Source organism: Lagopus muta, chromosome 2, assembly GCF_023343835.1.
Source record: "Lagopus muta isolate bLagMut1 chromosome 2, bLagMut1 primary, whole genome shotgun sequence".
NCBI lineage: Eukaryota > Metazoa > Chordata > Aves > Galliformes > Phasianidae > Lagopus > Lagopus muta.
In genome coordinates this window covers 6,576,832-6,603,786 of record NC_064434.1, presented here as the reverse complement: position 1 = coordinate 6,603,786, position 26,955 = coordinate 6,576,832, and the positions used below count along the sequence as shown (strand labels likewise).

General features: G+C 53.9%; 3 protein-coding genes across 3 annotated transcripts; 2 read left to right on the top strand and 1 right to left on the bottom strand.

Moving 5' to 3' along the window:
* The first annotated feature begins 196 nt into the window (after nucleotides 1-196).
* On the top strand, nucleotides 197-16,856 carry PPM1G (protein phosphatase, Mg2+/Mn2+ dependent 1G). Its single transcript, XM_048935818.1, has 10 exons — nucleotides 197-491; nucleotides 3,704-3,773; nucleotides 10,095-10,180; nucleotides 10,520-10,652; nucleotides 12,068-12,537; nucleotides 12,958-13,095; nucleotides 13,844-14,078; nucleotides 15,352-15,481; nucleotides 15,599-15,701; nucleotides 16,126-16,856. The coding sequence occupies exons 1-10, from the start codon at nucleotides 372-374 to the stop codon at nucleotides 16,324-16,326; spliced, it is 1,686 nt and encodes a 561-aa protein (XP_048791775.1). The 5' UTR covers nucleotides 197-371; the 3' UTR covers nucleotides 16,327-16,856.
* A 108-nt stretch (nucleotides 16,857-16,964) lies between these two features.
* On the bottom strand, nucleotides 16,965-22,753 carry LOC125689042 (E3 ubiquitin-protein ligase RNF19B-like). Its single transcript, XM_048935819.1, has 9 exons — nucleotides 22,658-22,753; nucleotides 20,571-21,189; nucleotides 19,968-20,158; nucleotides 19,545-19,695; nucleotides 19,143-19,305; nucleotides 18,909-19,023; nucleotides 18,637-18,768; nucleotides 18,181-18,364; nucleotides 16,965-18,035 (listed from the first exon to the last, which is right to left on the bottom strand). Exons 2-9 carry the CDS (start codon nucleotides 21,014-21,016, stop codon nucleotides 17,876-17,878), a joined length of 1,542 nt encoding a protein of 513 aa, XP_048791776.1. The 5' UTR covers nucleotides 21,017-21,189; nucleotides 22,658-22,753; the 3' UTR covers nucleotides 16,965-17,875.
* Nucleotides 22,596-26,919, top strand: ZNF513 (zinc finger protein 513). Its single transcript, XM_048935816.1, is given in 5 exon segments — nucleotides 22,596-22,893; nucleotides 22,896-23,222; nucleotides 23,307-23,408; nucleotides 24,958-25,551; nucleotides 25,785-26,919. Coding segments are annotated over 5 exon segments (2,058 nt in total). The 5' UTR covers nucleotides 22,596-22,610; the 3' UTR covers nucleotides 26,537-26,919.
* Nucleotides 26,920-26,955: the final 36 nt, after the last annotated feature.

Below are 26,955 nucleotides of genomic sequence, written 5' to 3'. Positions count from 1 at the left end.
TACTGCCAAACGCTGAGCGACCTCCGGGAGGGCTGAGGCAGCCGAGCGGAGCGCTTACCTAGCCGTGCCGCTCTAGGAGCCGCCCGTCTCTATGGTTCGCACTTCCGGTCCCTCTTCTTGGCCGAGCGGGTTGAGTGTCCCCTCCCCCCACCCCCGTGGCGACTCTCTAGCCCGCGCTTCCGGCCGCGCTACTTCCGCTCGGCGGCTCGTTGGTGGGTGGTTCCGCCGCCCTCGCCGCCTCGCCGCCCGCTCCGGGCCGTCCGCGCTCTTCAGGTGCCGCCCGCTCCGCTTCGGCCGCCTCAGCGTTCGCCGCCACCTCCCCTCCGCGCACGGCCGCCGCGCCGAGGGCTGGCATCGCGGCGGCCTCCGCCATGGGCGCGTACCTCTCGCAGCCCAACACGGTGAAGAGCTCCGGGGATGGGGCCGGGCTCGGGCCGCGCCCGCTGCACTTCGGTTTCAGCGCTATGCAGGGCTGGCGCGTCTCCATGGAGGTGAGCGGGGCCTGGCCAAGGGTCTGGGCCTGGCGGGAGCGAGCGCTGCTCCTCCTTTCCCTCCCTGCCCTCCCTTCTCTCCCTCCCCCCTGTGCCACCCCCGGCCTTGCGCCGTGCTGGGAGAACTCCGCCCGATGGGAACCTGGGGATGAGGACGGATAGCGACTGCTCACGCAGGTGTAAAGCGATAAGGCAGGGGGAAGGGTTTTAAACTGATAGAGATTTGCGTGAGGTGTGGTGGAAAATTTTCCCTCAGAGGGCAGCGATGGCGGTGCTGCCCCAGAGCTGAGGGTGCCCCGTTTCTGGAGGTGCTCAGGGCCACCAGCAGCCCTGATGGAGTGGCTGGCAGCCCAGCCTGCAGGAGCAGTTTAGAGCTAGGTGGTGTTTGAGGCCCCTTCCAACCCAAGCTATTTTGCGAGTCTATGAATAGCATTCATGTCGTGGTTAATTTTCTCTTATAGGTAGCTAGTAAACAAGGGGAGCTCAGGAAGGAGCAACACTGGGCCCTGTAGCCTTAAGGGTGCATCTCCTCTGAATGTGGAAAAGCACCTTCTTGTTTGCAGCCCTCTGGCTTGGTCTGGATGGCCTATTCACAGCATTTGGGTTCTGCCAGTATGATTCCACAATGGGATGCTTCACCACTTCTGAAGTGCTTTAGTGGTTTCACTGGTGACAAAGCAGTGACTGAGTTTTTCCTTCTTTCTGCATGTACCAGAGCTTTATGAAGGTGCAGGGCATGGTTTCTAGAGTAGAAGAGGAAGAAAGGAGAATTGGTGCCCGTGCTCCTAAGGTGAACTTGGTGTTTTTGTGCTCAGTTGGCTGTGAGCAGTGGCGTCTCCATTGTGTTGGCCTTTATATGTGGAGACAGAGACACAGCTGGAGCACTGGGGTGACATGCAGCCATCAGCTTGTGGCAAAAGGCTGAATGTAGGCAGTGTTCTGGTGCACAGAGGCTGGAAACATCTTAAGGATGTGGGCTCAGATGAGGGGGAGCAGAGAGCCTGTTGCACTGCTGGTGGGTTACCGTAGTCCTCCCACAGGTGGGAAGCTGGCTCAATTTTGCTATTTTGAAGCCTGTTCTCACTGCTGTTGACCTTTCTGGAAATTGGATGAGGGCCAGAGCTTGCAGCTGTGTTTTTTGCCCTAACCAACATCTTTGGCATATCTCCCCACTGAGAAAAGCAGTGCTGAGGGCATTGGCGTGGACGTGGTTCAGCTGCGTTATCACAGGGAATGAGATGGTGGGAGTGCTGTGTTACAAACTGAACCTGCTGCAGGTTTCTCCTGTGTGTTTGGTGGGGTTTTTGGTGGATGGGTCTTTACCCCTTTTTTCACATTTAAGTGTACTCCCACTTTTCCATTAAGCTTGGGAAAAGCTCGGAGCAAAAGTGTATTCCTTTGGTTAATACTAAAGTTTTTAGGTATGGGTTTTGTTGGTGAAGCTTAGCAGCATGTATGGAAGTGGTAGAAGGATATGGGCATTTTTGGTTGGTAACAGATCCTGCTAAAGTTCTGTCTGTTGCCTGTGGGTCACGTTTTAGGAGCCTCCAAATGAGACAGGTATAAGGAGTTCTAAAGATACATACTGTAAGAATCCATTTTTACTCCAAGGAGGTGGTTTTATACATGAGGAAATGTTTTGGGCTGAAGGCTGATAGGGAAGGGATTGCTGGCAGCAGGGCTTTGTGAGCTCCATTGCTCATTGTGGAGCATGAGGTCCTTTACCTGTTTGTCTGCTTCCTCGACAGCGCTGCCCTGGTTTGGGATCGGGACGTGTTGCAGTCGTACAAATGGAGTAGAAGATCATTTTGCTGCCAGCGTTGGGTTTCCTCCCATTTGCGTTTCTTGCTCTAATTAAGCTGCTGCTTAGTCACCAGGGACTTATCCCAGTTAGTTTAGTGTGGTTTTGTTATCTCTCAGGCTTCTGTAAATGCTATGAGAAGTGAGGATAAGAGCAGGAGAGCTCCTCAGCTGTGCAGCAATCCAGCGTGGCTGAGTATAGGTCTAGAACTGTTTGGGGATGGCTGGCAGTGTGAATGCAACCAAACCTGGAGCCAGCTGACTTGGAACAAGTGCTTTTCTTTTGGGGCATCTGTAGCATAGTGAGATTCAAGATTAAGAGCTTCAACCACAGCAAGGAGGCGAGATCACATTGTTTCAACAGCCCCATGCGTGTTTGCTAGCAGAAGTTTGGTTTGCTCACAGGTTGAAAGAGGTCACACTGGTGTAAGGTCTGGGAGGTGTCTTCTTCCAGGTCTGCTGCTCCTGTGACCACGTGGAGATAGAGGCTTCTCTGTGTATTCACCTCGAGTGTGGGTTGTCTTTGTAGTCTGGGAGCATGTACAGGCTGGTAGGAGTCTGACACTCGTACCCCAAAGCCCCTGGGACAAACTTTCCCTCCTGTTTGTGGAGTGTGCCAGGGTTTCTGGGCAGCTGGCAGAACAAGGATCTGTCTTATCTTGGGAAGTGGTACCTGGTTCTGTACTTTGGTTTGGGCCCTGCTAGTTGCATCTCCTTTGCTTTGCTGCTGTAAAGATGCTTGGCAGATGCCCGGCTCCTTGCTTTGCTGTCAGGAGCGTCCCGTGTGATGGAAGCAGGAAGGAGCCTCTGTGCCAAGAGGAGCTTTTCCAGCCCAGCTCTTTGTTCTCAGTGGGTGCAGTAATGCTGTGTGTAGCAAGGCTGCCTTTCCTTGGTCTGCTGGGATAGACAGCTGCTGTCATCTGTGGTTGTGTTCACAGGACAAGCTAAGGCAAAGCCCGTGGTTGTATGGAAGGCATAAGCTTGGGAGGTTCCATATGTAACCCTCTGTGTTCACCCATGTATCAGAGTAGCTTTTCACTTTGCACAGAACTTGTTTGGCAAGAGCAGGGGAAGAGGGCTGCTATAGTAACACAGCCCTTATAGGTACCTCAAAAAGAAGGAATGGATTCAGACTTGAGCGTGGCAATATCTAGAGCCATATTGAGGAATGAAAACAATATAGCATGATTTAATTGTAAAGAGGCTGAGCTGCTCTAGCACAGAGACACCACAGTGCTGAAGATCCATGTTCCTTCTGTGAGATGAGTTCTCACCAGGTAAGCTCTTGGGAATATGTTCTTGCTCTTCCTCCAGCTTTGAGACTGCTTGCATCAGCGCTCACGGCCTCTGCTCCTTTTCATACAGTGCTTTTTGCAATGCATCTCATCCCAGCCTTCTGCTCTCTCTTTCAGGATGCACACAACTGCATACCAGAGCTGGACAGTGAAACAGCCATGTTCTCAGTCTATGATGGACACGGAGGTAACTGCACCCCTGCTCCCCCCGGAGTTCTTTGCTGTGGCTGCTTGGTAAAAGTGGCTTCTGGCGTGGCAGCTGGAGCCAGTGTCTGCCTAGCTGTAGAAATCCTGCTCCTTCTTGGAAAGCACTTTGTTACATAGATTGACTAAGGCTCTGAGAGTCTCTTGGGGTTTCTAGAAGGAAGGTCATGGGTTGACACAGAACTGCGAGGAGATTTACGTTCCATCTTCTGAATCTCATTTAAGAATGCCTGTTTATTTTCTTGTGGGGTGTTAGGATAATCACAGAGATTGCAGCTTTATATGTTTGGTGGTTATTTGCATAGGATGTGTTGTATATAAGTAAATTTTTTTGTGTGTTTGAACAAGTAATTTGATCTAGCTCTGCTACCCAATAATTTCACTGCCATATTGTACACTTCAATTGCAAGAAATTGGTAAATAATCACCATTATCAATTTCCACTGTCTTAATTTTGGACTCTGTTCTTTCTTTTAGTAGGAAGAGTCCTAAATCCGTGCTGTTAAATTAAAAAGCAGCCCCCATTTTCTGGCCCTTAAAGCCCACTGTTGCATTGTGGACCCACTGATGCTATGAACCTGACTTAGAATAGTGTGGCTGCATCCAATCTGGCTGTTAGTCCAGGTCCCTCTTGCTCCTGAACTGTCACTTGGGTGCTAACTGGCTTATGCTAAAAGTCCAAACCATGAATTATTCCAGTTGTTTTTAGCCCAGGTGATGAAATGCCTGGGCCATAGCAGTCGTTACGCTGCTTGTTTTGGGCATAACCACACATTCCAGTCACTGTATTGTTCCACAGCTCTGATTATGATTGTTGGTTTTGGATTCTAGCTCTGCAGCGTGCTTTCAGGTGGCCAGATAAGCATTGCCTACAGCTTTGAAGATACAGATGTGCCATCAATTTATTGTGACATAAGTGGTGTCTGCTTTGATCTCAGCTCCTTTCCTACCAGATCTGTCTTGAGTGATAATAGGTGGCTTTGTGTCCATGCAGTGTGTATATGTAGTTCACAAAGTGCTTTGATTTGGAAGGGACAGTGAAGATCACCTCACTGCAACCTCTGCCATGAGCTGGGACACCTCCCAGCAGCCCAGGCTGCCCATCCAGCCTGGCTTTGGGCTCTGCAGAGATGGAGCACCCACAGCTTCTTTGGGCACCCTGTACCACCCCTCATCACCTTCGTAGTGAAGAATTTCTTCCTAATATCTAATCTAAATCTCTCCTTTGAGTTTAAAGCTTTTACCCCTTGTTCTGTCGCTATATTCCTGACAAAGAATCCTTCCCCAGCTTTCCTCTAGGCCTTTGGGTACAGCAAAGCACAAAGGGCTCCCCAGAGCCTTCTCTTCTGCAGACTGAGCAACCCCAGCTCTCTCAGCCTGCTGTGCACTTTGGGTAAGTCCAGGTAGATAACATCAGTTGCTCTTCCCTTATCTTCTGCTGCTGTAACCCTGCCATAGAAGGCAACAACATTTCTCAGGGACTGTTTGCCCTTATTGAAACCATCTTGGCTTTCCCCAGTCACCTCTGAGTTCTCTGCCTGCCTCAGCACAGTTCCCAGGAGGATCTGTCCACCAATTATTCTTAATGTCTGTCAGTGAGGAATTTCATCTGCCAATGTCATGTGTTTGCAGGGCTCAGGTACCAGATGTGCTGGTCCATACTTCTGCAAGCCCAGTTTCCTTTATGTTCTGAAGCTCTTTAATGGATGTTTTTTGTATCATATATGGGCCTTTCATGTCTTTGATAGTGGAGCAAATGGAGGAGGAGGCTGCCTGCTCCCTACATGGCATCTCACTTTCATGCGTGATTGCCTTTAGAATCAAGTCATCTAAATGTGACAGTTTGTAAATAAGAGTTTAAGGCTTACCTGTAGTGGCAGTTCTTCTTACAAAGGTTGGTCCCAGTCAGTAACTGATACATCCGTCAGTTACCCCCAATTCTGAGATGGGATCAGAAGAGATGGGATCGGTCTGAAGTGTTTAGACTGAATGTTTTGAAACTCTTTTCCTCTTGAACTTGATTCCAGAGCATGCAGAGAAGTGGGCAGGGCACCTGCTGGTGTCCCCAGGATTATCTTTGAGAGCACCTGAGTGATGGATTGGTTCTGAAAGGCAGAGAAGGGCAAAGAAGTCGAGGGCTTAGCAACTATAAAGCTTAATGGTTTTTCTTACATAAATTCAGAAACCATTTGTAAGCATCTAACAAGAAGATAAAGTAACAGTTGGCAAAAACTGGTTAGGAACAAATGACATCGAGCCAGTGTGTTTTTCTTTGAGATCAACGTGATCTTGTTAGCATTTATTTCACGTGCTGGTTGTCAAAAGGACTTCTGATGAAGTTCACATCTGTGTAGGATAGGAAGCAATGCGTGTTTCTGTTCCTTCTGTTTGTGGAATTTTTTGTTTTACTTTTTTTAATGCAATAGAAAAAATTGTGAGAGACACTGGGGAAAGCCATCAATTGGGATGGCACAGACTTTTACTTTGCATTTTACATTTCTGGGGTTGGATTTCTCCAGCTTTTCCTTGGCAAACCTTATCAGCACAGACACAGAAACTGAACCTGACGTGGAAGACCAACGTTTGTCCACTTCTACTTTTGTATGATTTCACTGATGCATTACTTCTTCAGTTCAAAGCAGTTCCTCAGGTTCATTTCATTTAAAGGAGTTTTTAAGGCAATAATCTCTCCAACGTTTATCAGCTGTCAGTGGAAAGAATTAATTTAGCTTTTCTTTTATACCTCACTCAGATTCCTGGTAGCTTTAAGCTAGTTAAGCCTTAAGTCTCTATTAATCTCCCAGCTTCACATGGGAGAAGTTTTATTACTGCGTTCCTCACGATGTTTTCTCATATGTAGCTTTCCATTTTACTTCACAGTTTATGCTTTCCCAATGAATGATTTCATGCAGCTCCTCTCTTTGGGATGCCAGCAGTGGTAGGATCACCAGCGTTGGAAAGGACCTCTAAGACACTGAGTCCAGCCATTAATCAGCCATTAATCCATCAGCACCAGGCCCGCTGCTCCCCAGGGGTTCCATGGTGCTTGTTGGCAGCCAGCTGATTTGTGACTTGATTCTGAGCTTTCTTTATCACAAATTCAAATTGAATGTGTCTAAATAAAGATGGGATCTTACAGTCAGATCTACTCTCAGCCTTACAAAGGCGAGAGGGGATGGGTTTGTGCACGTCCGTGTGCTGACAATGATTTCATCTGGGAACCTTGATCTCCAGAGGCCTTTGCCTTGCCTGGGCTTCCATGTTCCTGCCTTGAGGCCACTGCCTGCTCCTGTCTTCACACGTCCTGTTCAGGCCTGTGCTCCTGGAGATGGAGCAATAAGTGCAGCACGATTCTTGTTGGCTCCTGGGTACCTGACTGCCAGGATAAATGGGGTTTGCTCCATATTTCATCTGAGTGAGACTTGGCTGGATGCTTCTCAGTTAGAAAACAGCAATACAATGATTAATGGAGACTTGGAGAGTTGTGCTGAGGGATTCATAATGCAGATGTGGAAGATGTGATCCTAGATACAGCGTTGGCTTGTATATGAATAATTCTGTTCTCCACGTGTTCAACCCCTGAAAGCTTTTGAGGATGCTTCTAGATGAAGGCACTGCACACAATATCCTGTGTGATGAAGAGCACCCAGCAGGACAGAGGTTTCTGCATCAGCTTTCTCACCTGGCTCTTCTGCTTTGCTCTTGCTGCCCTCACCCCTCCATGGGCCTCAGTATTTGGAGGGAAAGTGCTTGATATTTAGTGAGGATGAGATGTTGATGAAATGTGGTGAGTGGGCTGATTTTTGACATGTAACCAAAACCAGGAGTGTGACACCCAATGAACTGAAAGGAGCCATCAGCAGCCAGCAGGGTGATGCTGACTGCACTTCTGCACTCAGCAGACTGTGGAAAGTTCCCTTGGCACAGCTTTTGTGACACTTAATACCCACTCAGTGCTCCGGTCAGGATCTGGCTTCTAGATTGCACTCCCACAAAGGCTTTTTTGATGAGAAAAATCTGATGAGTTTCTTGCTGTTGACAGGTCCAGAAATGCTGAGACAGTATTTAAGTACATGTGTCTGGATCTAAGAGTTGAGTTCTTTGAGCCTAGCTCAGTTTCTGTGGCCACGTTGGCAGCGCTGTGCTTTGAGGTACTGATTCAGCTTATAAAAACCATTAGACCTCCCTGGGACTGCTGTGCAAGCAACTGGATCTGTGTGCTGGGCTGCTGGCTGCCTCCTGTGCACTGAGGGGACGCACAGCTTTTGGACTGAAGGACTTGTTTTGTTAAATCATCGCCCACAGGTGGAAGACCCCAAAGAAGAATCTTGTTCTTCTGGGCATTTTGGTTAAAACACTGTAAGTGAACATCTTTTTCCTACAGGCTGAGCACCAGCCCATGCCTTATCTGCTTACAGAGGCAGAATGGAAGCCTTGGGCCTGTGACAGTAAAGCTGCTGTGACTTCTCAGATCAAACTACCTGTTACTTTGAAGAAAATTCCTCGTCCCTAGCTTTGGTGTAAAGATTGCACTGTTCAAACATCTCCATCTGGCAGAGGATCAGATGTCCACACTGGTATTATTAGATCTGTCAGCTGCTTCCAGCCTGGCAGGAATGGAGCTTCACCGGAGTATCCAAACAAGATTAGAAAGTAGATAAGTCAGATGTCAGGGCTGTCGTGCAGATTGAGTTGGAAGATAAACTGGAGGAGGCTGTATTGATGTCTGGCAATCATGTCAGCGGCCCCATGCTGCTGTTTCTGGCTTTTGACAAGCTGCTCCTGCAGTTTTCTTGGGTTTTCTTCTCATTCTGCTGAGGGATGCACAGTGCAGCACTCTGCTTACTGGTCAGAAGTGTAATGGGAACACTGAAGTGTAATGTCCACGTCTAAGCCAAAGCACCAGCCAAGTTCTGAGCATGAGCTCTGCATTCTCACAACTGTCTTTGGGCCTGGCTGTTCAGCTGCTGGTGTCACTGCCGTTATTCACTGCTACCTCCATGGATGGCCAGTAGAAATTGTGTTGGCTCGTAGATAGAAATGTGGCTGTACCATCTGTAACAGTCCTCCATCATCACGTGTAAACGTGTCCAGGTGTGATTCTTTGCTCAGTTTGTCTCATGACCAGTTCTTTAACCTATTTGGTCGTGTGGCATCGTGAAAGGTGAACTTTTTAAGCAAATTGCTTTATGCCTTACCTAAATTGCTCTGGGCAGCCTGGTCTGGTGAGTGACGGACCCTGCCTGTTGCAGGAGGGTTGAAATTTTGATCATTGAGGTCCTTTTCAACCCAGGCCATTCTATGAAATCATCGAATCGTTCAGGTTGGAAAAGAGCTCCAGGTCCAACCATCAGCCCATCCCCACCGTGACCACTAAACCACATCCCTAAATTGACTCATGGAATCATTAAGGTTGGAAGAGACCCTAAGAAATCTGCTCCAATCATCCACCTACCACCACCGTGCCCACTGGACTAAACTAAATCATGCTTAGTTTTCTCAACAAAAGTCACAGAATCTTCATGAGCAGATGTTGAGTTGGATCCACAAGTTCTGCTTTCCAAAAGCCTAGCTTAATGGACATTAATTGCCTGTCCTTTCCATGTGAGACCCTGTGAGCCCCAGCCAATCTTTTATTTCCCTGCCAGGTCTGTTATTGTCAGGTTGTCTTGGTTTTCCTTCCAAGTTCTCATTAAAAGCACTGGGGTCATTTCTTGCACTGTTTATTCTTCAGTGACCTTCCAGCATTTTCTCCCCTCTTCCTTCCACCACATTTTTGAGAGTATGATCAGAATAGAGCTCAGTCTCTTTGTTGTGTAGCACCACAGCATTGAACTTTTCAGTGCTATTTTAACAGCAGCTGTTTTGCAGGGTTTCTGTTCTTTGTCAATGGCCACTTAATCCCTTTTCAGCAAGCACATTCAAAAAGTCCCTTGTCTGCTGTTTCTTTTTTCTTCCAATCTCACCCCCTTTTTACTTCTCACTATGTTCCCTCTGCACAACTTCCCTCTGCACAGAATGGGTCCACGTGGAACAGTGGTCAGAATAGGCCCGTGTTCCCTTCCTGGCAGCTTCCAGTGTTGCCCAGCTCTGAGAGGTGAGAACTTATTGAGGTCCCCCAGGGGTGGTCAGCAAATTGAAGCATACCTGAGAAGCACAGCAGTCTGCTCTGTGTGATTTCTTTCTCCACGTCTGGGTTGGTTCTGATTGCACCCCAAGATCTGCCTTGGGAATTGGGTTGCTTAAGTGTACGTTGTGCTTCTGGGAGGACCAGCATCTTTAAGTGGTTTCTGCTGTCTTTCAGGAGAAGAAGTTGCCCTGTACTGTGCCAAGTATCTTCCCGAGATCATCAAGGATCAGAAGGCCTATAAGGAAGGCAAATTGCAAAAGGTATGAGTGAAGCACTGCCCTGGAACAGGCTTGAATACCAGTGCAGCAGAAAGCCCTTGTTTGTAACCTAGGGCTTATGCAGTGCCCCCTCCTTCCAGGATCTGTCTGCCCTACCTTTCTCTATTGTCATTCTCTCTGGTGGTGCTGATCTGGCATTGGGTATCCCCAGGGTTGGTACTGGGATCTGGTTTGGACCAGATGGACCCAGAGATACTGCCTGCCTTGAGCAGTTCAACCTCCACTTCTGTGTGGTGTGTTCTGGAAGAGGTTTGATCGCAGCAGGTATCCTATAGGGATGATGAAACTGTGTGTCCTGATTATGTCTGTGTTCATATTTAGGCCCTGGAAGATGCTTTCTTAGCCATAGATGCCAAGCTCACCACTGAGGAGGTGATTAAAGAGCTCTCTCAGATGGCTGGGCGACCCCAAGATGATGAAGATGAGAAAGAGAAAGTTGCTGATGAAGATGATGGTAAGTCATGCTACTGACAAGATAAGACTGCAGCTCCAGGCCAGGCACTGAAAGCAGCTGGACCAGGTCTCCATTAGCAGAAGGTTTGCTCATCCAAATCACCCAGTTCAGTTTCAGGTGAAGCTGCCACCTCTCTCCGTTGCTTTGAGCTGATTCTAGGAGAATGCTGATTCATCTGGTAGCTTAATCGTCTGGACAGCAAACCAACCTGTAGCAGTTTTCCATAGGATATCCTCCATGTGCAGACTTCTAGGATGTGGCAGAAATCATTGAGCTGGGAAGTGGGCTAAGCTGTAAAAGTGAAATGTGTGGTGCTTATCTCTGCCAGGCCGCTGTCAGACAACCTGTAGGCAGGACTGAATGAGATTCTTGTCTCTTTTCAGCAATTCTTTCTTGCCAAGAAGTGAGTGTGCTTTTCTGTGAGCAAGTAGTTGCCAGATCATGAAGCCAGCTTAGAAGATGAATCCTAGGGTAGAATCCTGCGCTGCTCTTGGCTGAACAGCTTGTGTCTAGCCTTCAAGCACATGTAAAGGGATGCTGTCACCCTGAACAGTGTGTTGATCTGTCATTGCTGAGTTTGTTAGCCTTCATTCTCCAGCCAACAAAGGGTTTTGTTGTTATTGGGTTTGGTTTTTTTCTTTTTTATCCTGTATTTTTCAGAAGCATTTGGGATATGGCTTTCTTTTCATTTTGACTTTAAGTAGCAAAGAGAAGGATAACCAAGGGGTTGTCAGCAGGGAAATGATGAAGGTTATCTGATACCAGTGGAGTTTTCTGCTCCCAGTTCGGGAAAAGCCATCCTATTTTCTGTCTAGCATCCTTCATACCTAAAGCTACTTTATGATCTGATTTTAAACGTCTAGATCCCAAATGCTTGGGATCTCTGTGCATAAGCCCTGTGGAGCAACTGCTGTAACAAAAACTTGTTCCCAGTCGTCGCAGTGTTAATGAGCAAATCTGCACATGAAAGCGGTCTGTCTGCTTTCCCCCACAGCTTCATTTGAGCTCACTCTGGTGTAATACGAGGCTCTTTACCCCCCAACCTTTACATGTAATTTAAACACTTCTGTGCTGCCTACAAGCCAGCCAGCCAGATAGCATCAGCAGCCTGAGGCGCCGCGATAACTTGCAGACTGCTTGCCTGAGCCGTGGGCAGGAGCCCTTCCCCTGCCATCTGCATATTGTTCATCAGCAGTGCCTGGGAGCAGTGGGACGGTGCAGGCCTGGCTGCATTCATCTGTGCCTGCTGGTGAGCAGCAAGCATGCTGAGCATTGCTGAAACACGTCTGCAAATAGCAACCTCCAGTCGCGGCACCTCGCTGCTGAGCACAGTGTGTTGCACAGCTGCTGCTATGGTGATGTGTCCTGCTTTTTGACCCTCTTTGTCCTCACCCCCTCCCCCTTTCCGTTTCTAGTGGATAATGAGGAAGCTGCTCTTCTGCACGAAGAAGCCACAATGACCATTGAGGAACTTCTCACACGTTACGGACAAAACTGCACCAAGAACCTCAAACACAAGTCCTTAGCTCTGGCTGGGGAGAATGCTGCGGAGGGGACAGGCAAGCAGCACGATGGGGAGTCAAATATGAACGGAGAGGCTGAGCCAGGGGACCTTATCGACCACAAGGAGAGGAAGAATGGGAAGCCAGATGAAGAAATCACGGGTATTTCCTCCACCTCAGACAAAGCCAGCACTGGAGGCAACAGCCCTGCTCTGCAGAAGCCTGAACTAGGCAAAGGTGACGAGGCCGTCACCTCTTCTACTGGGGAGGCCGGGCCCTCCTGCTCCTCCACGGGAAAGCCCCAGCGCACAACCAAATCCAAATTTTTTGAGGACAGTGAGGATGAGTCAGATGAGGTTGAGGAAGAGGAGGAAGACAGTGAGGTAGGAAACAGCACTGGGACAGAGTGGCCTTCTGGCTGGGCAGAATGCATTGCTTGCTGTGGTACTTGAGCGACGAGGCTCACCCTAGGTGTGCCCTAGGAGTAGGTTTTGCAGGCTGATACTACGAGGCCATCTCATTGGGGATTGTGTAGATAATTGTGAGGGCACCATACCCTCACCTGCACAGCAGCCATAGTGGATACTCATCGGTCTTGCTGCATGCACCATCCCTCCATTCACTGTGGTAGTTGAAACTAGCTGCTCTGTTCGTAGACATCAGGTTTGGGGAACGCCGACCAGGTCATTTCACTCTTCTGGGGCAAAGCGATCCTCTGTCCCTGGGGTGGAGAGACCAGCTGTCTGGGGAGGGCACTGAGGGTGTCCTGCGTGACTCCTGGTGGTATCTCTTGTTTCTTGTAGGAATGCAGTGAAGATGAGGATGGTTACAGTAGCGAAGAGGCAGAGAATGAAGATGACGAAGATGACACTGAAGAAGCAGAGGAGGATGAGGATGAAGAGGAGGAAATGTTGTTACCAGGCATGGAGGGGAAAGAGGAGGTGCACACCTTGTTCCTGTGTTCTGCAGCATAGCGTGGAGCCAAGGGCACGTGGCAAGGGGTGGGGGGAGGGGGTGAGGCTCAGCAGGGGGCTTTCCATTCAGCTAAGAATATTCCTTCTGTTTTCCCGAGGCTGAACACAGCTACTGACAGCCTGACTCAAGGCAAAAGATGGAGGGGTAGAGCATATATCTGGGCACCAGGTTGAGACTTCACTGCAGGGTTTGCTGTGCTTAGAAATGCTGTGGGAGCTGGCATGGGAGGGGCACGTGTGACAGTAGCAGGACAGCTGCTCCTGGGCAGAGCATTGCCCTTGGCCAGGCCGAGGCTGTGGCTCCTCAGCCCATGGCAGATGGCCAGGGACCCAGGGTCTCAAGGAAAGGGAGTTGCAGCTTCCAAGGTGCCAACTTTTCTCTCTTTGGGGAGGTACCCTGGCTTGCTGCGAGTCTCCTGCTTGAGTTGGGCGGGAGCTGGAACTGCTGCGTTAGAGTTGAGGGCACAGCAGGATGTGTTGAACACTGGAAAATCATGGGCAGTTGTGATGCAGTGGAGGGGTGGTTTGATCGTGCCTCTGAGTGAACACACTACTGCCATTTTTCATTCTTTCATTTTCTCCATTGTTCTGTGTGCTTATGGGAAGAGGGATCGAGATGAGTTTGGGGCAGAGCTGAGCCCGTGGTGGTTAGTGCTGCTTATCATCTGATCTAGAGCAATAGGAAGAAGCCTGAGCAGAAATGTTTTTCTTGCAGCCTGGCTCTGACAGTGGGACGACTGCTGTCGTGGCCCTCATCCGAGGCAAGCAGCTGATTGTGGCTAATGCTGGAGACTCTCGCTGCGTGGTGTCAGAAGGTGGCAAAGCTGTCGACATGTCGTATGACCACAAGCCAGAGGATGAGGTAGAACTGGCCAGGATAAAGAATGCCGGCGGCAAGGTCACCATGGATGGGAGAGTGAATGGTGGCCTCAACCTCTCCAGGGCAATTGGTGAGCAGAACTGGGGGTGGACAGTGGTGTGCCTGGCCTCAGCACATCCGTGCTTCCAGCACTTGCCAGCCACTAAGTTTAAGGAACAAGTTTTCAATTTGATGATGTTTAGAATCTGTTTGGTATTTCATCTGGTGGGATTTCAGGCTAATTAGAGAAAACAGCCATGAAACTGGCAGTGGAGAGTATGCCCAGCCCCTGCCAGGCTGTGGCACAGGATGCAGTGTGTGAGGCCTTCAGGGCTTTTGTGCCTGCAGCTGGGCTGTCAGAAACCACCCTGCAAAATAAACTATCTCAAAAAAAAAAAAACCAACTTGACTTTTCAATAGGAAAGATTTTCTCTTTTCTGTTGCTTGTTAGGATGCTGTTGAAGTATCTTGGTGTGTTGCTTACTACAGACCTAACTTCCTACCAGTCTGAGCCCATTTGTTCTTGAGCCAGGCTTGTCTTTTAATTGTATGAGCTCCATTCCCCTCGTGCAGCGCTTCAGGCAGCACCTGACTGCTGTTTCCTCTCATCCTTTGGTCTCTTACAAGTAATGTGGGAGTCATTAATAACTGAGGAGATCTGGCATGTCTGGTAGCAGCCCAACAGTCTGAGCAGATGAGAAGCTTGGAGGCATTAGGGGAAGGGTAGGCAGTGACACTGACAATATACTAGGAAATGCACAGAGAAGGGAGAGAAATGTCAGCAGGTAAGGGTTGAATTGAAGAGTTCTTGTGTGGAAAGACCCAAACCACAGAAATGATCACCCAGGGGTAAAGAGATGAAAACACACGTAGGGTGAAATCTAGGGGTCTGTTTATCTAAGGAAACTATTGCCTACTGTTCTGTGCTTGCTGTACAAGTGTACTCCTGCAGTGTGATGCCAGATAAGCCCCTTAGTCAGAGCTGAGGATTGATTTTTCTCAAGTGAGCTTTAGCTTACTGAGGGTTGAGAAGATCCAAACCCAGCAGTGCAGTGTGGGCTGTCAGGTCGGGCATTGTACTGTCCTATCTAGCCATGAGTTTCTGGAAAACGAGCATCTAACATTATCACAGCAGAGCCATGCTAGCACTCCTCTTTCCTATTGTACAGTAACAGTGTGATGGGCTCACCTCATGCCCTAACGTGTGGCAGATTTCTCTGATGTCCCTACAGTCAAATCTGCTCTGCTAATGGGAGCAGCGGTGTCAATTCTGTTAGGGCTGGGTAGTGTTCCTCATTGCTCAGGGGTAGGCAGGGTTGCCAGTACCCAGCAGCTGCTTAAATTGATCCTCCTCTCCCCTACAGGTGATCACTTCTACAAGCGGAACAAGAATCTGCCTCCAGAGGAACAGATGATCTCTGCCTTGCCTGACATCAAAGTGCTGACAATAAATGATGACCATGACTTCATGGTCATTGCCTGTGATGGAATCTGGTAGGTAGTGAGGGAGCAGTTGTTCCTCTTTGGCCATCACTGCCCTGATCTCTCTTGGGGCAGTGTGGTACGACCGCTCCCTTAGCTAATAACCCTTCTGACCTTCCCATTCTGCAGGAACGTGATGAGCAGCCAGGAAGTGGTGGATTTCATCCAGTCCAAGATCACCCAAAAGGATGAGAACGGAGTCCTGAGGCCACTCTCCTCCATTGTAGAAGAGGTAAGGTCCAAAGCTCACCCCATCCGTCTCTCCACCGTCCTGTCAGCACACAGTGATTCTGCACCCCAGCTCCATCAAGCCTTGTTCAGAGCTTAAGGGATCTGGCAGATGTAGGTTGCAGTGCCAGCTGTTACAGGAGCAGAGTTGTGTCTGAATTAGGGGCCACTTCCTTTGGCGCCTTGATTTATGCCTTTGACTCCTGTGTTGCTGTCAAGCCAAAGGAGTTTCTGTCCACTTTCAGGAAGCCAGGGGTGCCGAGGCCTGGTTCTGTCCCTTGTCTGGCTGTAAACACCTTCTGAGCCCAGCCCGTGATATTCTGGGCTGGCAGCCCCTACCTGCACTGCTATCAGAGGGGGCCCAATGTCTCAGAATATTCAAAGTGCTGTGTGTCTGCTGTCTGCTAACCTGTCCCATCCTTTCTCAGCTGCTGGATCAGTGTTTGGCTCCAGACACCTCAGGGGACGGCACTGGCTGCGATAACATGACCTGCATCATTATCAGTTTTAAACCCCGCAATACACACCCACCTGCTGACAGTGGGAAGAGGAAACTGGAGGATGTGGCAGCACAGGCAGCACCAGCAGAGGAGAACGGCAGCGATAAGAAGAAGGCCAAGCTGGAATAGCAAGCCTCGCACAGGGACTGTGCTGTGCGCTCACCAGACTCTCGTTTCTTAAACATGCTGAACTCAAGACTCCAAAGTCTTGTCCTTTTTTTAGCCTTAGCAGAGGCCTTGTTTGTCCGTGTCCTGGTTGGGGGGTTGGGGGGCGGGTCTGGTTAGCAAGGGCATGTGGCACTGTTCATCTGTAACCATTCCAAAGAGCGAGCCAAGGGCAGAGCTGCACGCGGGAGCAGCCGGCGGCCGCGGCGTGGGAGCCCACCATCGGTGGCAACCTCTTAGCACAGAGCCCTGTGGTTAGAAGGATGTCCCCCCCATTGTCTCCATGTGGTTGTTGCCATTTCTGTGCCTGTGACTTTCTGTTCGGAGGGAAAGAACTTTTTCACTGTTGAGGTTTTTTAAATCTGCACCCAATTATTTAAGGCCCTTTCTGTTTTTATTTGTGAAACAATCCGGCTGTGGTGCTGCCGCCACACCTCATTCTGTTGTACACTTTCAATCAATACTTTTTTCAAACTAAAAGCCCGGAAAACATAGTTGTACTTCTGGTCATTGGTCCTTTCCTGGAAGTGGTGGGCAAGGAAGGTGGGAAGGGAGGAGAGAACATCTCTTTCCCTGTGTCTCAGGGCACCGTGAGGGTTTCTGGGTTGTGGACAGCTTTATATGGCTTGTGTCAATACTGCCACTGCTTCTGTGGGATGAACTCTGCTGTTCCATGCTGCTGTGTCCCTTCACCTTGCACCCATGCTTCACCAGCCCAGAGATCTTTGTGACAAGGTAAGCCCGTTCCCAAGTGGCCCTGACCCCAAATCCCTCTGTTAAGTGCTCAGTAATGACGTGTCCAGAGCTGGAGCTGCTTTTGTCCCCCCCATGCTCCTCCTGCAGTGAGACCCTCACAGGAGGGGTCATTTTTCAATTTAGGTTCTGGTTATTAAAGAGACTCCACAGAGTCTGTTTGGCAGTGATCTCACATTGGAAATTTGCATTGAGATGTAACTGGTTTTAGAGCACTTACTGCGTGCTTCCAATGTTTTATCTTGAGAACTTTGAATCAAAATGCTTGTGCTATGTCATGTGCCATATCCAAGGCCTTTGGCTCTAATCATGAGTCTGCTATCAGGATAAAATCAGTTTTGCTAAGGCTGACTAGGGGTCAAAAGCACAGAACACAAAGTAATGGGTACCACACAGCTTGTGCCTGTTGTCTGTTGGCTGTGGTGTGGCCCAGCCACCCTAATCCCTGCCCAGCCTCAACCACAGATCAGAGCCTGCTGTGACTCTTGGAGTGTTTTATTTCTCAGCAGTGCCAATGCTCAAGCCTGCCTTTGGGGAAGAGGTGTGACAGGATGGATACAACAGGGAGCAGGCAGTGCTGAGTGTGGGGTGAGGGTCTGCCGAGTCTGGGGATGGCCAGATCCAGGCCCTGGGGCTGCTGATGCCACGTGGACGGCATCCAGGGCTGCCAAAGGAAGGTGTGGGCTCTTCACGTTGATGGGAGTTGAAATGGGTGCTCTGCAGCTCATGATTCTCCCAGCTCACTGCTGCTCTGTCCTCTTCAATCCACTGGGACACCTGTGATGCTGCACTTGTCGCTGGTGCCCCCCAGGGAGTCCCCTGAGAGAGACTGCCCTGACTGTGGGCTGCACAGGCTTTGCTCTCGGCTGGGATGCGGCACTGATTCAATCGCCACTTCCACCTCGATGTTGATGCCTTCTCTGCAGACAAACACATTAGGGCAGCAGCCCAACAGGAGGACGCTGCTGAGTCCCCATCCAGCAGTGCAGTAAGCACGGGGAAGGCTGTTAGGAAAGGGGACTTGCCATGCCACCCTCCCTCGTCCCCAGGTCTCCTTCAGCTCACCGGTAGGATGTATCGCTCAGCGTGCTGCCTGCGAGGGCCACGGTGCTGGCTGAGTGGCTGTCCTGCTCCTTCCACATCACCCTGGGGCGTGGGCTGTGGCTGCTGCTGGGGAAAGAGGTGGCTGGGTCTGCAACTCCGTCCTCAACACCCTTGGGGCTGGGCAGCACTGACCACAGCTCGTTCACTAGCAGAGAGAGAGATGGTGCTGAACGCCCTGTGCATGAGGAACACTTCAACATCAGGTGCAGAACAGCAGGGAGGCATGTGAACTGGACCCAGGCTGTGGGTGCTCTGCACAGCACCCACAGCCCCCCAGGACACTGACCTGCAACCTCCCCGCTGCCCCAGGCCAACAGGAAGCCCCAGGCCATGGAGCTGTCACAGCTGCAGGATCACAGCCCGTGCAGCACCACGCAGGGGTCTCCAGTAGGAGACAGCAGGCAGTGCAGGACTCACGCTTGGTCAAGTTCTCCAGCTCTACCACACCGAGGTCCCCAGGTTGGCTGCGGCCACAGCTACTGCGGCTCCGGCACAGAGACAGCACTACCACTCCATAGACATAGGTGAGCATCAGGGGCACGCCAATGCCTGTGGGCAGAAACAAAGCTACTGCCAGCCTGCATTGGCAGCCCCCACCCCTGCCAAAGGTCCACTGCTACAGGTCTCCGACATCCCCCTAAAGCTGCTCCATCAGTGGCCCCGTGCCACCAGCCCCTAGATGCACTTACCCACCGTGACAGCTGTTATGATGGGGGACACAAAGAGAGAGAGGAGGACACCGCTGGTGACGGAGAAGCACTGCTGGCAAGGTGACAAGCTGCTCCTTCGGCTCTGGCCCAGCACCTGGAGAAGAAGCAAGACAGGTGAATCACCTCTGGGGTTTCTGTAGTCTACATGCCCCTCAGGCCAGGGGCTGTCAGTCTCAATACAGAGCAAGACTGCAGAGACCCCAGGACCAGTACCTTCCTACCCGTGTAGATGGGAAGGCCAATGATAATGACAGGCACAGCAATGCCTGCGACGAGGGAGATCACCATAGGTGCCCCCAGCACCATGCCCAGCTGCCACAGGATCTTCCGGGTCCTTGACCAGGGCCTTTTACCCCAGAAGGTGCATCCAGATGGGCTGCAAGGACAGCACGAGGCTGAGCCAACAGCACATGCACAGGGGCAGGCAGACAATGGCACCCATTGCACTCCAGAGCAGCAAAAAACCCCCACCATGGACCCCTGGCAAACCCTGCAGCAGTGCTACACCCCTGCTACCTAGCAGAACGTGGCTGTGGCTCTCTGCAGGACCCCACTGCCCCCACAACTCCTGATGGCACCCCCAAGTCCCATCACAACCCGCAGCCCCACACTGACCTCAGGAAGTGCACGTCAGAGATCTCCTGCAGGCAGAGCCAGCAGAACAGGCAGCCGCACACCGTGCAGTTCATGCGGTTGCAGCTCCCATCATTGATCTTCATAATGAAGGCACTGCAGCGGGGACAAACCTTGATGTCTTCAGCCTCAGCTGGCAGGGAGAAGGCAGATGAACTGGGATTGAGGAGAGGACATGACACTGCAGCTCTCCCCCAGCCCCTGCCATAGGGCTGCAACCCACCCTGTGGGTGTCTGGGTGAGCTGGGCACTGCCAGCACAACAAGGTCCTCCTAATCCACTACCCCAGCCCAGGGGCTGCACACCTCCACAAAGAGGCAGAATGGTACCACTGGGCCATGGCAGGAAGAGCATTTCACTCAGATGTGTCAAATCCCCACATTCCCATCCTGGATGAGGTCTCACCATTAGCAGACTCCTCTGTGTAAACCAGCTGTGCAGAAGGGCTGGCTAGGCTGGAGGCCAGCGGTGCTGCTGCACATGGCCCATCAGGGTGCCAGGGCTGCCGGCAGTGGTAGCAGAACTCGGTGCCACAGCCCTCACGTCCACAGGTGAGGCGAGGACACTCAGCAAAGCCATAGGCAATGACAGCATAGCTGTGGGGAGAAAGCAGGTAGTTTGTTGGGGCCAGCTGTGTCCGTGGCCTCCCCCTGCATCCCAGCCTGGCAGCCGGGCTGTGCATCAAGCGGTCCCAGCTCTGTGCTGGGACAGAGCAGCAGCCAGCATTCAAGAGCCAGGTGCCACTCTCGTCAGCTCGGTGACCGCAGCAAAGCCTCCCCGACCCAGCACTCACAAAATCCCCCAGGTTCCCCACAGCCAGACCCAGCACAGCCAAGCACTCCAGCCTTAATCGATGCGCACAGCTGCCCAGGTTCTGCAGCCACAATCAAGACATCTCTCCGAACAGACTCAATCAAGTCACAAGCCTGTAAAAGGCTCACAGCATGCAGGCACACCAGCCTGCCAGGAAGCAAGGAAAAGAGATCCATTCCAGGGGCCAGCAGTCACCTGCAGTCTGGTGCAGGACACCAGCGGGTGCCGGGGTCAGCTGCCAGAAGCCTCCTCAGGAGGAACTCCTCGTACTTGTCACGGAGGGCAGGCTCTGGCAGGAGGCTGTGGACGTCAGCAGGCTGCAGCACGGTGGGGCAGTGTGGGCAGGCCACCCTCACACGGCTCTCGCTGACGGCGATGCGCAGGTACTGCTGCAGGCAGGCCCGGCACGAGCGGTGGGAGCAGGAGGCAAGGCTGGGAAAGGCCTCGGGTGGCTGAGGAAGCAGGCAAAGGGGACACTCCAGCAGCTCCCCATCCTCGCCCAGGGGCAGGGCAATGTGCAGCTCCTCAGGGTCCCCCGGTTCTTGCACCGGGTCCGGTGGCATCTCCCCTGCGGCCTCTGCCTTCTGCCCACAGGAGCCCAGGATGCGCGGGGGCTGAGGCACCCACGTGGGCTGCTCCATGGTGGCACGTCAGGGCAGCAATCTGCTTCTGGCAGGCTATGGAGGACAGTGGGGCGATGGCAGCCCCAGTACAGCAGCCATGGTGGGGCAGACACGTCCTACCTGGGCCTCAGAGCCGGCGTCTCCACAATCAGTGGTCAAACCATCTCCATCTGCAGCCCACACTGCTCAGCCTGTGAAGGAGGTACATGCAATAAGCACGGAGTTCCTGGGTGTGGGAAGGAGTTCTCAGCATCTGTGAGACCCCACTAAACTTTGGGCCCAGAAACTGAGCAGTGGTCTCAGTCTCCCTGCCTTGCCAGCCCTGGGAGATCCACAGGGCTGCACTAAAAAGAACAACCGAGGAGGACATGAGCTGAAGGGAACCTGCAGAGCCCCTCTGCCTCCAAACTGGCCAGAAACTGGCACGTATTCTTGCAGGCTAGGTGAATCTCCCCAGTTAAAAGCCTTGTAGCACAGAGCCCTCAGCCTCCTCTTCTGTATGTAAAATAGACAACAGAGCTTGGAGACCCAAAAGCCTGTCATGGAGCCAAATCATCAGATGAACAGGGATTGAGAGATGAGGTAAATCTGTCACAGTTTTTTTCCCTTACTTAGAGCTCACATTAACCTGAAGCCACAACATAAGCCCCCTGACCCCAGGGCTGGTGGATCCACCATTCCCCATGCTCTCCTTCTCTCCAAGAAGTCACACCATATGCTACCATGGTACCACTGTATCCTTCTTGCTTTACTTACTTTAGAATCATAGAATGGCCTGGGTTGCAAAGGCCCACAACGCTCATCCAGTTCCAACCCCCTGCTGTGTGCAGGTCACCAACCAGCAGCCCAGGCTGCCCAGAGCCACATCCAGCCTGGCCTTGAATGCCTGCAGGGATGGGGCATCCACAGCCTCCTTGGGCAACCTGTGCCAGTGCTTCACCATCCTCTGTGCCACCGCCCTTCCTCCAGCAGCCTCTGTTGTTTTTTCCCCTTCAAGTACAGCTAGACCAGCAAAACCCCATTGCTGGAAGGGGCAGACATTGGTGATGACTCAGATTAAGACAGAGGATTCTGATGACATCTGCTCTGCTGGGGATGTGCAAGGCACTGCATTGTGCCACTCTGGGTAACAAAGCACCTTGGTCAGGTGTGAAATGAACAGCCAATGGAAACTTGACTCTCCATCTTGGGCCACCGCTGCCATCATGTCATGGTTCATGTCACCACAGACTTTTATAGAATCATAGAATCATTAAGGTTGGAAAAGGCCTCTCAGACCACTCAGATCCAAAATGCCCACTAAATATTATTTCCGCTTGAAGTTTGTCTGCAGGGCTGGTGCAGCAGGAGCGAGAAGTGCCCACACTATGGCCTCCGTGCTGCCCCACTCCCTGGAAATAATGCTGTTGTTTTAAGGAGAGGGCAGGGCCTCAAGTTGTGCCAGAGGAGGGTCAGGTTGGATAGGAGAAAATGCTTCTCCTCTGAAAAAGCAGTGCTGCAGCAGCACAGCTGCCCAGGGAGGCGGTGGGGTCACCATCCCTGGAGGTGCTCCGCGGGGATGTGGCACTGAGGAACGCGGGCAGCGGGATCTCGGAGTGCCGCTCCAACCCGAATGAATCCACGGTTCCACCACTCCGCCCGGGCCGCCCCGCGCCATACCTCAGTGACCTCTCAGCGCCGGATCACCGCCGACGGAGCCGCGCACCGAGGATCGCTCAGATCTCCCGCGGAGCCCCGGAGCGGGCGGCGCAGCTCCTGCAGGCGGGGACCGAGCCCGGGGCCGGGCCCGAGGCCTCAGAGCGACGGGGACACGCGCACGGCCTCGGTCACGTCCAGCGCAGGGCCCGGCCCCGGGGACCCGCCCGGTCCTCGCCTGCCTTCCCCGCTGCCCGGCCGGGCCCTCCCGCCGCATACCGAAGCCGCGGCCCCAGCGGCCGCCGCCCGCGTTCCTCCGGCGCCGGCGCTGAGACGGCGGGACGGGAGGGCGGCGGACCGAGAGCACGCTTCCGGGTTCGCGATCTACTTCCGGGGCGTCGCGCCAGCTTCCGGCGCCGGCCCTGTCCCGCGGCGGCCGGAAGCGGAAGTGCCCGGTCGAGGCGGGGCGGCGGTGGCCGCCCCGGGCTGGCGGGGGCGGCTGGCGGGCCGCGGGCAGGAGGGCGGGCGGCGGGGCCGGGACCGACCACGATGCCCCGGCGGAAGCAGAGCCACCCGCAGCCGGTGAAGGGTGAGTGCGCGGCGGGGCCGGGGGACGGCGGCGGAGCCGGCGGCCGGATCCCGGCGGTGACCCGCGACGTTCGGTGTGTTGCAGCGGAAGCCGAGGACGGCCCCGAGGAGACGGCGGGAGCGGCGCTGGTGCTGCCCGGCGACTTGCTGCTAGGCCGCGGCCTGGCCTGCGAGAAGGGACCGCCAGGTGCGTGCCGCCGCCCCGCACGGCCCCGCCGCCACCCCCGGCTGCGTCCTGCCGTCGGTGGCTTCCATCCCCATCCGCCGGGAGAGCTGCCTCCCCGGTAACGCGGGGACCCCCCGGGCGCGCGGTGCCCGCGCAGGGCTTCTACCTCCCGTTAAATCCCCCTGGCTCTGGGGCTGCGGGGACCACCACCGACCCCCACCAAGTGTCCTCAGAGCGGCAGCGCTCTGCCCCGGGATTCCCGGAGCCTCGCAGGCAGCACTGAGGGCTCGCTGCCCTCGGATGCTGGGCGGGGAAGAAGGTTTGGGGATGCACTGAACGCAGAACGACGTGCACCACCCGGCTCCTGCACCCCATCAGATCCCATGAGGGCCGTGCTCTGGGTACGGGATGCCATGCTCTGTGCTGAGGCTCGGCCCCAGCTGCCTGGCAGATGGGCTCTGCTCCGAGAGCTGCACCTCCCTGCAGCGCGTGTTTGCAGCCCTGCACTGGAACAAAGCTGGCTCCATGGTGCCGGGCGCTGCCTGTGCTGCAAAAAGCTGTCCTTACAGCAGATCTGCAACTAGAAAAGCAGCCCTTCCTGCCCCCAGGTCCAGCCCAGCTGGAGAGCAGTATCACACAGGTCTGGATTCCTGAAGAGCCGAGCTGGTCATGTTCTCAGCCCCATGGGCTGTGTGGGGCAGTGCTGCAGGGGTGCTGGGCTGTGCCACCAAGCTTGCAGGGCGTCCCTTCAGCATAGGGCTTAGGGTCAAGGTGCTCCCCTAGCAATAGCAAGGCTCTAGCAGGATGCTCTGGTCTGGAATCAGATCTTCCCAGTGTTTGCAAATCTGGGACTAGAAGACACAAGGGAGCCTGGAGTGGCCTCACTGTGCCCAGGGACCCTGGGATGTGGACAGTGTGGGGTGACCAGCAGCAGAGGGGACAATCCAGGGCAAGAGCCAACTGCTGGGTCTTGCAGCCTCTTGAATGCACTCCAGGTTGGGCACAACACAGAACGGATGGAGATGGCTTAAGGCTGACTATGGCAAGGCTTTGCTGCATACCACTACTCTTTTGTCCTGAGCAGCTGCCTGTGAGCACATCCAGGGGTTCCAGGTATATTGGCTAGATGTGGGTGGCTGCAGGTCAGTGGCTCTGCTTCTGCCATCCCATGCTGGGGCATAGGTGTTACACGTCCTTGTCCAGCTGGCAAGCAGAAATGCCCTCCAAGAGCCTCTCTGCGGGGCATCAGCACTGCGTGGGGTCAGAGGACATCTTTTTTGCTGCCTGTTGCTGGCCAAGGGACAAGGACCAGCAGCCTGGTGAGCTGTGCCCACCACCACCCAGCACAGCTGGGCAAGGGCCTGCAGCAGGACCTGGGGGCAGGTTGGACTGCCTCGGCCTGCTGTCTGAGCGTTGGGGCTGCGGTGGGCTCCTGGGTACCGCTGGGTTGAGCACAGCTGCCTGACACCTCCTGGCTGCAGTCTCCCCTTCTGGGACCGGTGGCACCAAAATGGGGCCACGCGTGAGCCAACCAAGCTCCCGCTGCTATCCCATCCCATGCTCTTCTCAGCAGAGGCACTGGTGGGGAAGATCGCCATCCCAGCGTACGCGCTGAGCGACGACGACTGCTCCTCAGGGTACCAGCAGCTGAGCGTGGACAGCGACCCCGAGGAAGGCGGCGAGCCCGGCCCTGCAGCGCTGCCCTGCCGCCAGTGTGGGCTGCAGCTGGCTGCCAGCCTGGGCCAGAGCTGCCTGCAGTGCGCCGGCACCGAGGGTGGCCGCAACCAACGCATCGTGTACACCTGCCAGCTCTGTCCCTTCGCCTCCCACTACTCCAGCCACCTCAAGCGCCACATGAAGACACACAACGGGGAGAAGCCGTTTGCGTGCCCGCAGTGTGCCTACGCCTCAGCCCAGCTGGTGAACCTGACCCGCCACCTGCGCACGCACACTGGGGAGAAGCCCTACCGCTGTACGGGCTGCAGCTTCGCCTGCAGCAGCCTGGGCAACCTCAAACGCCACGAACGGGTCCACAGCCAGGACAAGCCCTTCCAGTGTGCCGCTTGCGACTACCGCTGCAACCAGAGCCGCAACCTGAAGCGGCACATGCTCAGCCACCGCCTGCCTGAAGGCGAGGGGCAGCACCAGCAGGACAAGGACCCAGGTAAGGTGGAGTTGGGCGGGAAACTGCGGTGGGAGAGTCCCAGAGCGCAGTCTGGAGATGGGCGAGGAGCACGTCCTGCCATCTTCTGCTGTGCCGATCCCGGTGCACAGCCTCAAGTGGCTGCTGGCCCCAGGCCAGGACACCGTCACCTCAGAGCTAGGGCTGCTCGCGGGAGCCGCGCTCTGCCAGCGCTGCGCTGCCTGCTGACATCCCTGCTTCTCTTTGTCTCGCAGAGCCGCTGCTGCCGGAGCTGAACCTGCACATGGGCAGCGGCACCGGCCCTTTCCTGCCTGGCTGCGCGCGGCTGCGGGGCGAGGAGACGGCAGCGCTGCCCGAGCTGCTCTTCCCCTTTACGTGCCGCATGTGTGGGCTGGTGCTGGACGATGGGTTCGCACAGGACGAGGGCCTGGCCGAGCAGGTCTGCGGGCGCTGCAGCCTGGCGGTGCTGGGCACCGAGCCGGGCGCCAGCCCTCGTAAAGGCACCGGGGACAAAGGCTTCGCTTGCAGCCTCTGCCCCTTTGTCACCCACTACCCCAACCACTTGGCACGGCACATGAAGACGCACAGCGGGGAGAAGCCGTTCGCCTGCCCGCTCTGCCCCTACGCCTCCGCCCACCTCGACAACCTGAAGCGGCACCAGCGCGTGCACACGGGTGAGAAGCCCTACAAGTGCCAGCTCTGTGACTACGCCTGCGGCAACCTGGCCAACCTCAAGCGCCACGGGCGCATCCACTCTGGTGACAAGCCCTTCCAGTGCAGCCTCTGCAGTTACAGCTGCAACCAGAGCATGAACCTGAAGCGGCACATGCTGCGACACACGGGCGAGAAGCCCTTCCAGTGCCGGGACTGCACCTACACCACTGGCCACTGGGACAACTACAAGCGCCACCAGAAAATCCACGGCCACACGGCTGAGAATTGGGTGAACCCACGCAACGCCAAAGCCCTCCTGGCTCCTCCTGCCGTGGACACGGCCCTGCCCTGAACAGCACTTAGCCTGGCTGCAGGGGCTTGGCCCCATGCTGGGCCCCAGGGGGCCACAGGGCACCCCAGTTCTTCGCCAGCTGTGGCCCCTGCCCTCCCTGGGGGAGGGATGGGCAACAAGCTCCCCTGGGCTCAGGGCTGCCTTAAGCAGGGCCCACCGCCCTGGGAGGGGTCTCCTGCAGCCCTACGCTGCCTGTGGTGGGGCCATGCCCTTGGCACCACAGGGTGGCACCAGCCTGTTCCTCCTGCCTGTCAGAGCCTTCCTCCACCAGCGTATGGGGAAAGGGAGGAGGGGGAGAACAGGACTGGTTCTGTGGCTGCTGCCATACCGGTCAGTGTAATTTATATTGTGTATAAAAGCATTAAACAGTCAGTTTTGTTATCCGGTATTCTCCCTAGGGACCTTGTTCTGCTTCAGGA